At 36.9% G+C, this 15,142-nt stretch overlaps 1 protein-coding gene across 1 annotated transcript in view; it reads left to right on the forward strand.

Moving 5' to 3' along the window:
- Positions 1-15,142, forward strand: part of LOC122838892 (meprin A subunit beta-like) — a 29,188-nt gene that overhangs the window by 10,664 nt on the left and 3,382 nt on the right. The window contains exons 2-6 of the mRNA XM_044129922.1: positions 8,170-8,383; positions 10,326-10,544; positions 12,747-12,896; positions 14,302-14,517; positions 14,710-14,966. Of these exons, the coding sequence (XP_043985857.1) occupies positions 8,170-8,383; positions 10,326-10,544; positions 12,747-12,896; positions 14,302-14,517; positions 14,710-14,966 (1,056 nt within the window). The remainder of the gene's footprint in view (positions 1-8,169; positions 8,384-10,325; positions 10,545-12,746; positions 12,897-14,301; positions 14,518-14,709; positions 14,967-15,142) is intronic.

Here is a 15,142-nt window from a genome sequence, read left to right on the forward strand (position 1 = left end):
ATTTTGGCTTTCTCTGGCTGAGATAAAGCGTTTTGGTCACTAACAGTAAAAAGCTTAAAACTCAAAATTTTGAACTGGTTCCAGCTTCAAACAACCAGATTTACTGTTTCTCAGCATTTCTAAGTTATATTAAGCAAATTATGCTGAAATTTGATTGTGGTGCTGAAATTTCACAAACTGTCCATTTTGGCTTCTCTCGCTGAGATAATGCGTTTTTGGCCACTAACAGTAAAAAAGCTTAAAACTCAAAATTTTGAACTGCTTCCAACTTCAAACAACCAGATTTACTGTTTCTCAGCATTTCCAAGTTATATTAAGCAAATTATGCTGAAATTTGATTGTGGTGCTGAAATTTCACAAACTGTCCATTTTTGGCTTCTCGCTGAGATAAAAGCGTTTTGGTCACTAACAGTAAAAAAGCTTAAAACACAAAATTTTGAACTGCTTCCAGCTTCAAACAACCAGATTTACTGTTTCTCAGCATTTCCAAGTTATATTAAGCAAATTATGCTGAAATTTGATTGTGGTGCTGAAATTTCACAAACTGTCCATTTTTGGCTTCTCTCGCTGAGATAAAGCGTTTTTGGTCACTAACAGTAAAAAAGCTTAAAACTCAAAATTTTGAACTGGTTCCAGCTTCAAACAACCAGGTTCACTGGTTCTCAGCATTTCCAAGTTATATTAAGCAAATTATGCTGAAATTTGATTGTGGTGCTGAAATTTCACAAATTGTCCATTTTTGGCTTCTCTCGCTGAGATAAAGCGTTTTTGGTCACTACCAGTAAGAAAGCTTAAAACTCAAAATTTTGAACTGGTTCCAGCTTCAAAGAACCAGATTTACTGTTTCTCAGCATTTCCAAGTTATATTAAGCAAATTATGCTGAAATTTGATTGTGGTGCTGAAATTTCACAAACTGTCCATTTTTGGCTTTCTCTCGCTGAGATAAAGCGTTTTTGGTCACTAACAGTAAAAAAGCTTAAAACTCAAAATTTTGAACTGGTTCCAGCTTCAAACAACCAGATTTACTGTTTCTCAACATTTCCAAGTTATATTAAGCAAATTATGCTGAAATTTGATTGTGGTGCTGAAATTTCACAAACTGTCCATTTTTGGCTTTCTCTCGCTGAGATAAAGCGTTTTTGGTCACTAACAGTAAAAAGCTTAAAACTCAAAATTTTGAACTGGTTCCAGCTTCAAACAACCAGATTTACTGTTTCTCAGCATTTCCAAGTTATATTAAGCAAATTATGCTGAAATTTGATTGTGGTGCTGAAATTTCACAAACTGTCCATTGACTGTGGTGCTGAAATTTCTGAAATTAAAAAAGGTTAAAACTCAAAATTTTGAACTGGTTCCAGCTTCAAACAACCAGATTTACTGTTTCTCAGCATTTCCAAGTTATATTAAGCAAATTATGCTGAAATTTGATTGTGGTGCTGAAATTTCACAAACTGTCCATGTGTGGCTTCTCTCGCGGAGCTAAAGCGGTTTGGGTCACTAACAGTCAAAAGCTTAAAACTCAAAATTTTTAACTGCTTCCAACTTCAAACAACCAGATTTACTGTTTCTCAGCATTTCCAAGTTATATTAAGCAAATTATGCTGAAATTTGATTGTGGTGCTGAAATTTCACAAACTGTCCATTGACTGTGGTGCTGAAATTTCTGAAATTAAAAAAAGCTTAAAACTCAAAATTTTGAACTGGTTCCAGCTTCAAACAACCAGATTTACTGTTTCTCAGCATTTCCAAGTTATATTAAGCAAATTATGCTGAAATTTGATTGTGGTGCTGAAATTTCACAAACTGTCCATTTTTGGCTTTCTCTCGCTGAGATAAAGCGTTTTTGGTCACTAACAGTAAAAAAGCTTAAAACTCAAAATTTTGAACTGGTTCCAGCTTCAAACAACCAGATTTACTGTTTCTCAGCATTTCTAAGTTATATTAAGCAAATTATGCTGAAATTTGATTGTGGTGCTGAAATTTCACAAACTGTCCATTTTTGGCTTCTCTCGCTGAGATAAAGCGTTTTTGGTCACTAACAGTAAAAAAGCTTAAAACTCAAAATTTTTAACTGCTTCCAACTTCAAACAACCAGATTTACTGTTTCTCAGCATTTCCAAGTTATATTAAGCAAATTATGCTGAAATTTGATTGTGGTGCTGAAATTTCACAAACTGTCCATTTTTGGCTTCTCTCGCTGAGATAAAGCGTTTTTGGTCACTAACAGTAAAAAAGCTTAAAACTCAAAATTTTGAACTGGTTCCAGCTTCAAACAACCAGGTTCACTGGTTCTCAGCATTTCCAAGTTATATTAAGCAAATTATGCTGAAATTTGATTGTGGTGCTGAAATTTCACAAACTGTCCATTGACTGTGGTGCTGAAATTTCTGAAATTAAAAAAGGTTAAAACTCAAAATTTTGAACTGGTTCCAGCTTCAAACAACCAGATTTACTGTTTCTCAGCATTTCCAAGTTATATTAAGCAAATTATGCTGAAATTTGATTGTGGTGCTGAAATTTCACAAACTGTCCATTTTTGGCTTCTCTCGCTGAGATAAAGCGTTTTTGGTCACTAACAGTAAAAAAGCTTAAAACTCAAAATTTTTAACTGCTTCCAACTTCAAACAACCAGATTTACTGTTTCTCAGCATTTCCAAGTTATATTAAGCAAATTATGCTGAAATTTGATTGTGGTGCTGAAATTTCACAAACTGTCCATTGACTGTGGTGCTGAAATTTCTGAAATTAAAAAAAGCTTAAAACTCAAAATTTTGAACTGGTTCCAGCTTCAAACAACCAGATTTACTGTTTCTCAGCATTTCCAAGTTATATTAAGCAAATTATGCTGAAATTTGATTGTGGTGCTGAAATTTCACAAACTGTCCATTTTTGGCTTTCTCGCTGAGATAAAGCGTTTTTGGTCACTAACAGTAAAAAAGCTTAAAACTCAAAATTTTGAACTGGTTCCAGCTTCAAACAACCAGATTTACTGTTTCTCAGCATTTCTAAGTTATATTAAGCAAATTATGCTGAAATTTGATTGTGGTGCTGAAATTTCACAAACTGTCCATTTTTGGCTTCTCTCGCTGAGATAAAGCGTTTTTGGTCACTAACAGTAAAAAAGCTTAAAACTCAAAATTTTTAACTGCTTCCAACTTCAAACAACCAGATTTACTGTTTCTCAGCATTTCCAAGTTATATTAAGCAAATTATGCTGAAATTTGATTGTGGTGCTGAAATTTCACAAACTGTCCATTTTTGGCTTCTCTCGCTGAGATAAAGCGTTTTTGGTCACTAACAGTAAAAAAGCTTAAAACACAAAATTTTGAACTGCTTCCAGCTTCAAACAACCAGATTTACTGTTTCTCAGCATTTCCAAGTTATATTAAGCAAATTATGCTGAAATTTGATTGTGGTGCTGAAATTTCACAAACTGTCCATTTTTGGCTTCTCTCGCTGAGATAAAGCGTTTTTGGTCACTAACAGTAAAAAAGCTTAAAACTCAAAATTTTGAACTGGTTCCAGCTTCAAACAACCAGGTTCACTGGTTCTCAGCATTTCCAAGTTATATTAAGCAAATTATGCTGAAATTTGATTGTGGTGCTGAAATTTCACAAACTGTCCATTTTTGGCTTCTCTCGCTGAGATAAAGCGTTTTTGGTCACTAACAGTAAGAAAGCTTAAAACTCAAAATTTTGAACTGGTTCCAGCTTCAAAGAACCAGATTTACTGTTTCTCAGCATTTCCAAGTTATATTAAGCAAATTATGCTGAAATTTGATTGTGGTGCTGAAATTTCACAAACTGTCCATTTTTGGCTTCTCTCGCTGAGATAAAGCGTTTTTGGCCACTAGCAGTAAAAAAGCTTAAAACTCAAAATTTTGAACTGCTTCCAGCTTCAAACAACCAGATTTACTGTTTCTCAGCATTTCCAAGTTATATTAAGCAAATTATGCTGAAATTTGATTGTGGTGCTGAAATTTCACAAACTGTCCATTGATTGTGGTGCTGAAATTTCTGAAATTAAAAAAAAGCTTAAAACTCAAAATTTTGAACTGCTTCCAGCTTCAAACAACCAGATTTACTGTTTCTCAGCATTTCCAAGTTATATTAAGCAAATTATGCTGAAATTTGATTGTGGTGCTGAAATTTCACAAACTGTCCATTTTGGCTTCTCTCGCTGAGATAAAGCGTTTTTGGTCACTAACAGTAAAAAAGCTTAAAACTCAAAATTTTTAACTGCTTCCAACTTCAAACAACCAGATTTACTGTTTCTCAGCATTTCCAAGTTATATTAAGCAAATTATGCTGAAATTTGATTGTGGTGCTGAAATTTCACAAACTGTCCATTTTTGGCTTCTCTCGCTGAGATAAAGCGTTTTTGGCCACTAACAGAAAAAAAGCTTAAAACACAAAATTTTGAACTGCTTCCAGCTTCAAACAACCAGATTTACTGGTTCTCAGCATTTCCAAGTTATATTAAGCAAATTATGCTGAAATTTGATTGTGGTGCTGATATTTCACAAACTGTCCATTTTTGGCTTCTCTCGCTGAGATAAAGCGTTTTTGGCCTCTAACAGTAAAAAGCTTAAAACTCAAAATTTTGAACTGCTTCCAGCTTCAAAACACCAGATTTACTGTTTCTCAGCATTTCCAAGTTATATTAAGCAAATTATGCTGAAATTTGATTGTGGTGCTGAAATTTCACAAACTGTCCATTTTTGGCTTCTCTCGCTGAGATTAAGCGTTTTTGGCCACTAACAGTAAAAAAGCTTAAAACTCAAAACTTTGAACTGCTTCCAGCTTCAAACAACCAGATTTACTGTTTCTCAGCATTTCCAAGTTATATTAAGCAAATTATGCTGAAATTTGATTGTGGTGCTGAAATTTCACAAACTGTCCATTTTTGGCTTCTCTTGCTGAGATAAAGCGTTTTTGGCCACTAACAGTAAAAAAGCTTAAAACTCAAAATTTTGAACTGGTTCCAGCTTCAAACAACCAGATTTACTGTTCTCAGCATTTCCAAGTTATATTAAGCAAATTATGCTGAAATTTGATTGTGGTGCTGAAATTTCACAAACTGTCCATTTTTGGCTTCTCTCGCTGAGATAAAGCGTTTTTGGTCACTAACAGTAAAAAAGCTTAAAACTCAAAATTTTGAACTGGTTCCAGCTTCAAAGAACCAGATTTACTGTTTCTCAGCATTTCCAAGTTATATTAAGCAAATTATGCTGAAATTTGATTGTGGTGCTGAAATTTCACAAACTGTCCATTTTTGGCTTCTCTCGCTGAGATAAAGCGTTTTTGGTCACTAACAGTAAAAAAAGCTTAAAACTCAAAATTTTGAACTGGTTCCAGCTTCAAACAACCAGATTTACTGTTTCTCAGCATTTCCAAGTTATATTAAGCAAATTATGCTGAAATTTGATTGTGGTGCTGAAATTTAAAAAACTGTCCATTTTTGGCTTCTCTCGCTGAGATAAAGCGTTTTTGGTCACTAACAGTAAAAAAAGCTTAAAACTCAAACTTTTGAACTGGTTCCAGCTTCAAACAACCAGGTTCACTGGTTCTCAGCATTTCCAAGTTATATTAAGCAAATTATGCTGAAATTTGATTGTGGTGCTGAAATTTCACAAACTGTCCATTTTTGGCTTCTCTCGCTGAGATAAAGCGTTTTTGGTCACTAACAGTAAAAAAGCTTAAAACTCAAAATTTTGAACTGGTTCCAGCTTCAAAGAACCAGATTTACTGTTTCTCAGCATTTCCAAGTTATATTAAGCAAATTATGCTGAAATTTGATTGTGGTGCTGAAATTTCACAAACTGTCCATTTTTGGCTTCTCTCGCTGAGATAAAGCGTTTTTGGTCACTAACAGTAAAAAAGCTTAAAACTCAAAATTTTGAACTGCTTCCAGCTTCAAACAACCAGATTTACTGTTTCTCAGCATTTCCAAGTTATATTAAGCAAATTATGCTGAAATTTGATTGTGGTGCTGAAATTTCACAAACTGTCCATTGACTGTGGTGCTGAAATTTCTGAAATTAAAAAAAAGCTTAAAACTCAAAATTTTGAACTGGTTCCAGCTTCAAACAACCAGATTTACTGTTTCTCAGCATTTCCAAGTTATATTAAGCAAATTATGCTGAAATTTGATTGTGGTGCTGAAATTTCACAAACTGTCCATTTTTGGCTTTCTCTCGCTGAGATAAAGCGTTTTTGGTCACTAACAGTAAAAAAGCTTAAAACTCAAAATTTTGAACTGGTTCCAGCTTAAAACAACCAGATTTACTGTTTCTCAGCATTTCCAAGTTATATTAAGCAAATTATGCTGAAATTTGATTGTGGTGCTGAAATTTCACAAACTGTCCATGTTTGGCTTCTCTCACTGAGATAAAGCGTTTTTGGTCACTAACAGTAAAAAAGCTTAAAACTCAAAATTTTTAACTGCTTCCAACTTCAAACAACCAGATTTACTGTTTCTCAGCATTTCCAAGTTATATTAAGCAAATTATGCTGAAATTTGATTGTGGTGCTGAAATTTCACAAACTGTCAATATTATGAAAAACTCTCTCAGAAAAAGCGTTTTTGGTCACTAACAGTAAAAAAGCTTAAAACTCAAAATTTTGAACTGCTTCTAGCTTCAAACAACCAGATTTACTGTTTCTCAGCATTTCCAAGTTATATTAAGCAAATTATGCTGAAATTTGATTGTGGTGCTGAAATTTCACAAACTGTCCATTGATTGTGGTGCTGAAATTTCTGAAATTAAAAAAAGCTTAAAACTCAAAATTTTGAACTGGTTCCAGCTTCAAACAACCAGATTTACTGTTTCTCAGCATTTCCAAGTTATATTAAGCAAATTATGCTGAAATTTGATTGTGGGGCTGAAATTTCACAAACTGTCCGGTTATGGCTTCTCTCGCTGAGATAAAGCGTTTTTGGCCACTAACAGTAAAAAAGCTTAAAACTCAACATTTTGAACTGCTTCCAGCTTCAAACAACCAGATTTACTGTTTCTCAGCATTTCCAAGTTATATTAAGCAAATTATGCTGAAATTTGATTGTGGTGCTGAAATTTCTGAAATTAAAAAAAAGCTTAAAACTCAAAATTTTGAACTGCTTCCAGCTTCAAACAACCAGATTTACTGTTTCTCAGCATTTCCAAGTTATATTAAGCAAATTATGCTGAAATTTGATTGTGGTGCTGAAATTTCACAAACTGTCCATTTTTGGCTTCTCTCGCTGAGATAAAGCGTTTTTGGCCACTAACAGTAAAAAAGCTTAAAACTCAAAATTTTGAACTGCTTCCAGCTTCAAACAACCAGATTTACTGTTTCTCAGCATTTCCAAGTTATATTAAGCAAATTATGCTGAAATTTGATTGTGGTGCTGAAATTTTACAAACTGTCCATTTTTGGCTTCTCTCGCTGAGATAAAGCGTTTTTGGCCACTAACAGTAAAAAGCTTAAAACTCAAAATTTTGAACTGGTTCCAGCTTCAAACAACCAGATTTACTGTTTCTCAGCATTTCCAAGTTATATTAAGCAAATTATGCTGAAATTTGATTGTGGTGCTGAAATTTCACAAACTGTCCATTTTGGCTTCTCTAAGCTGAGATAAAGCGTTTTGGTCACTAACAGTAAAAAGCTTAAAACTCAAAATTTTGAACTGGTTCCAGCTTCAAACAACCAGATTTACTGTTTCTCAGCATTTCCAAGTTATATTAAGCAAATTATGCTGAAATTTGATTGTGGTGCTGAAATTTCACAAACTGTCCATTTTTGGCTTCTCTCGCTGAGATAAAGCGTTTTTGGTCACTAACAGTAAAAAAGCTTAAAACTCAAAATTTTGAACTGGTTCCAGCTTCAAACAACCAGATTTACTGTTTCTCAGCATTTCCAAGTTATATTAAGCAAATTATGCTGAAATTTGATTGTGGTGCTGAAATTTCACAAACTGTCCATTTTTGGCTTCTCTCGCTGAGATAAAGCAACCCACTCTCACTCCCAACTCGTCATATATTGACGCATGGGACTTCCGTCCTCGTCACATATTGACGCGAAGGGTATACCCTTCGCGTCAATATGTGACGCATGGTCAGACGGCGTCCCAACTCGTCAATATATGACGAGTCGGGTGTGAGAATGTGTTGCGTTGAGAGATAACAGTGTGTGTATCTTGACAGTTTTTTTTCTCTCTGGAGATGTTACTCCTCAGTAGGCAACAGGCGTGTTGGAAAGCAGCAGTTGTCCATTGGTTCAAACTGCGACCGACTGGGCACTGTAGAGCATGAGTTCCTGCATGCTCTGGGGTTCTGGCATGAGCAGTCCAGAGCGGACCGCGATGACTACGTCAACATTATATGGGACCAAATTGAACCTGGTAACAACTTGTTTTTTTTTCCTCTTTAAGTTGATTTCTATCAATTAGCCTTTTTATCTGCATTAAAAATTGTGAATTCATATTGAACACAAAAATGTTGGAGTCAATTTTCTAACTCAGAATAGAAACTAATGCAGTTTGCTTTTTGACATTCATCCTTCTTATAGAATCCCAATGTGCATTCTATGAAGTAGTATCTGAAAAGTGTGGACTAATAAAACTGACTAAATTGTTTATATTCTGTTGCAGAGCTGAAATTAATGTAGAGCAGCGGTCCCCGACCCTGGTCCTCAGGGCCCACTGTCCTGTGTGTTTTAAATGTTTCTCAAATCCAGCACAGCCGATTCAAAGTGACCGCATTAGCTCCTTAGCATGCTATACACTGGCTGCTGCATTAGCTTCAGAAGCCAGTCAATCACACTACAGCAAAAACATAGGCAGTGGCATCCCTAACCCTTCAAATTTCACGTGGCAACCTGGAGTGGATTTCCTTTAAGGTTATGAAACTCTTACAGAGGATGTTAATGTTACAATTAATAAAAGAAAAACGCCACCTGGAGTAACACTCCAGGGAAACTGAATTGTAATGAGGACACAGGCATGTTCTGTTGGAATAAGAAGACAAGATTTTACAAGATTTATTGAAATGTAATATTTAAACACACTTTCCAATTGGTAAGTATCCTAAAACAAAATGGATAAGACACAGTACAATTGAACAAAATTATTTGTAAGAAAATATGTTTAAGTTTCAAGGGAGTCAGTGAGGGGAGGGGATCAGTCTAACACTACAAAAACAGAGCGAACAAAGAAAAAGGTGCTCCAACAAAACACACAAGACAAGACACCACCACAGGAGCCTCAGTCCCTGAAAGAAAAACAAAAGAAAACCTGAAAAAACAGTGATATAACAACAATACAATATTGCGCTTACTCCGGTTAAGCAGTGCAGTCAATGCAGCCAACAGGGGAAAACCCAACCTGATCCTTTAAAATATTCTCTATGTAGGCAAAACAGAGAACATCCCAGATTGACGCTGGTAGAAAGGCTCATCAGGAAGCTAAAATGAAATGGACCATTAAACTCAGCTGCTGACAAAAATAGAATTTATAGTAACTTGCTTACCTGTTGGGGCGTGCTCCGGTGGCGTAGAGGGTAGCGCGCCCCACGTTTGGAGGCCTTCAGTCCTCGACGCGGCCGTCGCGGGTTTGATTCCCGGACCCGACGACCCTTGCCGCATGTCTTCCCCCCTCTTTCTCCCCCTTTCCTGTCAGCCTACTGTTGAATAAGGGACACTAGAGCCCACAAAAAGACCCCCTGGTGGGGAAAAAAAAACTAAACAAAAAAAAAACTTGCTTACCTGTGAATGGGGATGGGCGACAGTCTATCCACGTTAGCTCTTTCCTTCCAGAAATCAATCAACCACACAAAACAACGCATTGGTCCTCGTATCACAAATGCAGCAGAGGAGAGGCTAAACGGCACACTGGACCACCGTTCACATTAGTGGCTACTATTAAAGCTAACTAAAACAATACAACAGCCACGCTTACCCAGCACAGTTTAGAGCAACACACAGAGACAGACGTCCCAACACAAGACATGCTGATATACAGAAGCTGAAATTGACCTTCTTAAAGTGGCAGCATAGCATTTATGCTTCTACATTCATCACCAACTTCCACCTCTGCCCTGTCTGCATTTTCTAAACTCAAGACCTAGCAAAGATACTGGCTGAATTCAGTCAGATCAGTGTGAAACTGTGAAACGGACTTTAGATTGAAATGTGTGTGTACATAAGGGTTCTTGATATCATTGAAGTAGTAGCACATGTGCTTTTCTTACAGACAAAATGTCAGCAGACTTTTAAGCGATTTTCATCAGCCTGTGATATTCTTCTATGACAGGCCTGAAATCTCCCAATATGTTCATATCCTCCAGGTAAGGAGCACAACTTTAAAACGTATGACGACACTGTGTCCAACACGCTGGGGGTCCCATATGACTACAGCTCTGTGATGCACTACAGTAAGACAGCCTTCAACATCCACTCTGAGCCCACCATCGTCACAAAGATCCCACAATTCATGGATGTGATTGGTCAGAGGATGGAATTCAGTGCCAGCGACCTAGCCAAGCTCAACCTGCTGTACAACTGCAGTGAGTTTCAACATGCTGTCTGCAAGTTGAAGTTTGCTTTTTAAAAGGACAATGTTATGTCAAGTTAACTTTTTTTTAGCTTTACATCAATTAATAATGTTATTCCCTCATCAAAAACATACCTGGGGTGTTGATTTGATTCTTTCATGCATGTTTGAGAAATCCTTGAAACTCCATAGCAACCATTCATCTATGCAAACACCTGGTGGGGCTGAGCACCGCCTTTGAGATGCAGCTCCTCCTCTGAGCTGACGTTTCCAAGCTTTCAAAGCTTCCAGCTCACAGAGCGCCCATCCACCACAACTCCCCCACTCAGTTTCTTCAGACTAGCCAGCAGCAATTAGCAAACATCTGATGGAAATGCTCATCAGCTGAACTCATTATATGACCTACTTTGCAGTGCAAAGCTGGTAAAAGCAATTGAAGGTAACATAGTTGATTGTGCTATAAATGGCAATATGTGCCCCTTTAGGAAAATATTTGTATTTATCATATGATAAATACAAATATTTGATGCTAAGCTCAACACTTAGTATTAGCAACACTTACTGAGAAGTTTGTAGTATTTTTAAAGTATTTGGTGGTAATTATGTTCTGGCCTTTATACGAAACCAAACTGGAAAAAAACGGAGCGATCACAAGTTAAACAGAATTGTTAAAGTTTGTTTTTCATGTTGCTGACATGCTATGATAATCTCAGACTTCAGCTGTCAGGGAGCTGTGAATATCTTAGCTGCCAACACAAGCAGGCAGAAACTGGAGATGACAATAGGTATTCTATCCCATTTTATTAAGGAGATTAGCATCTTATCCAGTTACTCTCTTCAGTTTTACTTTTTGTCCTTTGGGCTCAAATGTATCTCAGCAGATTTCAGTTGAGCTGATCATAAAAATCTATTGCAATTAAATGTTGCCCTCAATCAGGAGATGAGGTTATAGCCTCTTATTGAAGCCAACTCTTTCATGTGACTCAAGTAAAAGAGATCTGGCAACATAGCAGATCAAAGGAGCCTCATTCAATTCACTTACATAACAAGTATAGTTTATGGACTGCTGATAAATTGATGTAGATTGTTGATGAATACTATCTGAGGCTGTATTTTGCCATTCTTTATCTTGAACTGCAGAAAAGCCAACATTCACAACCTTTCATGTTAACAGGTGAAAAATGTGCTGTGGAAAATGAATCCTGTAAACAGAAAGATTCATGTCAGGAGGTGCAGAGAATGCTACTTGTAAAACTATAAATGACCATGACTCAACATGCATTATAGTCTTTTTCATGTTTACCCACCCAGCCCGGTCAATTTATTATTTCATGAGACGAAAAGATTTAGGGTCTTCAGGACTAACTCAGGAACCACTGAGGCTCAAGTGTGTTATAAACTGGAGCATGCTTGTCTCTGATATAAAACTAAAGCTATTTTTATATCATTATGTATTGAGAGGGTGACAAACAACTGGGTAAAAAGCCTAAATCCAAAACCAACACCAGTGATCTCAACCCAAATACAGCCACCCTGAAGCCTGTTACCTTCTGGGGAAATGTTTCATGATGAAAAGCTGAACTACCTACCCAGAAGGGATGAGAACAATATTTGGAGGATCCAGATTAATAATTTTAAAGTTAAAAACAATGTATTAACCATTAAGAGTGATGGTGGAAGCATCATCCTATTGGACTAATTTCTTTCCTCTAATAATAGTGCAAAGGAGATAAAATAGTGAGATTGGAGGACAATCTGATATTCCCAACTTTATTGAAAATGTATGGACCATAAAGGCACATGGCAAGAAAAACATGTAATTAACAAAGAGTGGTAAGACCTGTGATGAGAAAGAGTGACAAAATATACATTTTGTAGGTTAGGCTAGAAAATGCAAGAGGTTTGTCTCTGTAAGAACAAACCTCTTGCATTTTGCTGTGCAAGAGGTTAAAGTGTTTATTGTACAATTACTCTGAAGATATAGCTGGCTGACTAGGTAGGTAACTAGATATGGTAGCTAGCTATACATGTAGCTGGTTAGGCAGCTATCTTGGTAGGTAGGTAGCTGAAAATATTTTGTTTTCATTATGTTTTAGCAGAAAATCATCACGATTTACTGGAACTGGAATTTCAATTATGTTCTAATTTACTGAATGCTTCTATAGATAGACAGATACATTTCCTTGAAGTAGCTGATTCTGTTTCTTCTCCACAGCTAAATCCTCCACCTTTGTAGACAGCTGTAACTTTGAGGAGGAGAACATCTGCGGGATGATTCAGGGTTCCAGCCCGGCCATGTGGGAACAGCGCAGCTCTGTGTCCGGAGGCCCTCACACTGACTTCACCAACATGGGGCAATGCAAAGGTGATTTTCAACTCATTACAAGGTGTTGAGCTAAAGAATGGCATGATTCACTGGTCAGGATCTTTTACAACAGTCGCCTGGGAAAATACAGGCAAGTGTAGAATCATGCTGATAGAGATTTTACAAGATAAATATGATCTAATAGAAGTAAAACAGTGTAAAGATGTCATCGCTCACTCCTCAGGCCTACAGTATTCTCACATTAACATGTAAAACAGGAAAGCACTTTGTCACATAATGCCATACTTAACTGTATTCAATATGTCAACATGTTTATGGTGTAATGAGAAAACCCAAAACTATGTTGAATAATAATAGTAAAAATAAGTTGATGAAAGCAAAATTTATCTTGTTTATTCTAAAACATACACATTAGCAATATGTTTTTATATTTGCATGTTATTGTACACTGGTATGGCAAGGACAGGTGTGATTTAAAGCAAAAAGTCTGTAAACGACTCAAACCTCCTGCTCTTAATAGGCATTCAAGTGCTGCAATGTCATTGGTGCTACTTGACCTTTGACTTGTGGGTTCAGAGCTAATAGCAAGTACAGAGGAATCTTGGAGGACCAGTGCTTTTATTTTCCTTTTATAGCATTGCTGTTGCACCGGCTGCAGTATAACTGAATGAATGCAAGCATAAGTTTATCTTTGTTAACTAACCTTAGATAGAAACAAGACATAAACTATGTTACCTAATAGTTTTACCGCATTGTGCTTGCAATTAAAGCAACATTTTGGTATAAAGTTTCTGACAGTGGTGCCCAAAGCCCGGCCCGGGGGCCATTTCAGGCCCTGGCCTGATTTTGTGCAGCCCCTGACTCCAATTCATGAATGTCATCAACTTGGTTGATGTACATGGAGATTTTTTCACAACAACAAATAAAAGTCTTCTTGTTAGGAGATTCAGGAAAGCAAAAATGTGTTTTTACCAACACTGCTATCCGGTGGCTTTTTATGATAGATACATTTTTGCAAATAAATCTGCTTTTAATTCATTTAATAAACTTGGATGAAAACTGGAAGAGGTTTCAAAGAAGCAATTACTAAGAACTGATACAAATGTTTTTTTATTTTTTTGTTTTTCAATTAATCCCAGAGGAATTTGCAGCCTTGAAGCCTTTTTCTGAACAATTGTCTATGGTCTGCATAAACAGAAAAGTCAATATGTATATATATTTCTGTGATTTTATCTACTTATTCTCATATATTTTCTGAACCATATGACAAAAGGTTTGGAGACCTAAGACAATCAGACAGATTCATTTTACTTGTAAGGTGTTCTGATTTTGAAATATAATGATATAAAGCTAGTTGTGGAATGAGTTTTTTGTTTTGTTTTGTTTGTTTGTTTGTTTGTTTGTTTGTTTGTTTGTTTGTTTCTTTTTGGCTATACCTGCACAGGAAATGGCTACTTCATGCATTTCAGCACAGAATCTGCTGAACTCGGGGAGAGCGCTTCCCTGGAGAGTCGTTGGCTTTACCCCAAAGCTGGAGCTCAGTGTCTGCAGTTCTTCCTCTATAACACTGGGGCAGCTGATGATGTTCTGAACATATGGCTCAGAGAGTACGACCCAGCCAGCCCCGGCGGCAAACTCCAACTATTCAAGAGCATTTCAGGTGAGAAATAATTCATTTTAACCTGCATGAACCTGAACTGAGCAGACTGCTAAGATTCAAAAATGTGGGACTCTGGTGCCACCTTGTGGTAAATCCATTAATACTCTCAGAACTGAACTAAGTCACATTTAAATGCAAATGCAACTGATGCAGAGAATCATCTTCTGAGTGTTTGTTCTGCTTCCGTCACAGGAGGAGTGACGGGCTCCTGGGAGCTGCACACCGTCAACCTGAGCGTGACCCGAAAGGCCCGGCTGGTTTTCGAGGGGGTGAGGGGAAAGAGTCCGTCACATGGAGGTTTCTCTCTGGATGACATCAACCTGTCATCCACAAAATGCCCCCAGCACATCTGGCACATCCGGAACATCAGCCACCTGCTGGCCACCACGCCACCAGGACAGAAACTGTACAGCCCCCGCTTCCTGTCTCCGTCCGGTTACTCCTTCCAGGTAACACACAAAAGAGATATTATAATGCACCTTTAAGACCTAATAAAAAATCTATTCTTGAGCTTTATTCTTTATGCAACCTCAAGATAAAATGAAATATTTTCCTCCTGTGTAGTTAAGTTCATGTGAGGCACCTCAATGGGGTCAAATTCACTGACCCGAAGGCAGGAGCCCTT

The sequence above is a fragment of the Gambusia affinis genome, linkage group LG10 (genome assembly GCF_019740435.1).
Source record: "Gambusia affinis linkage group LG10, SWU_Gaff_1.0, whole genome shotgun sequence".
NCBI lineage: Eukaryota > Metazoa > Chordata > Actinopteri > Cyprinodontiformes > Poeciliidae > Gambusia > Gambusia affinis.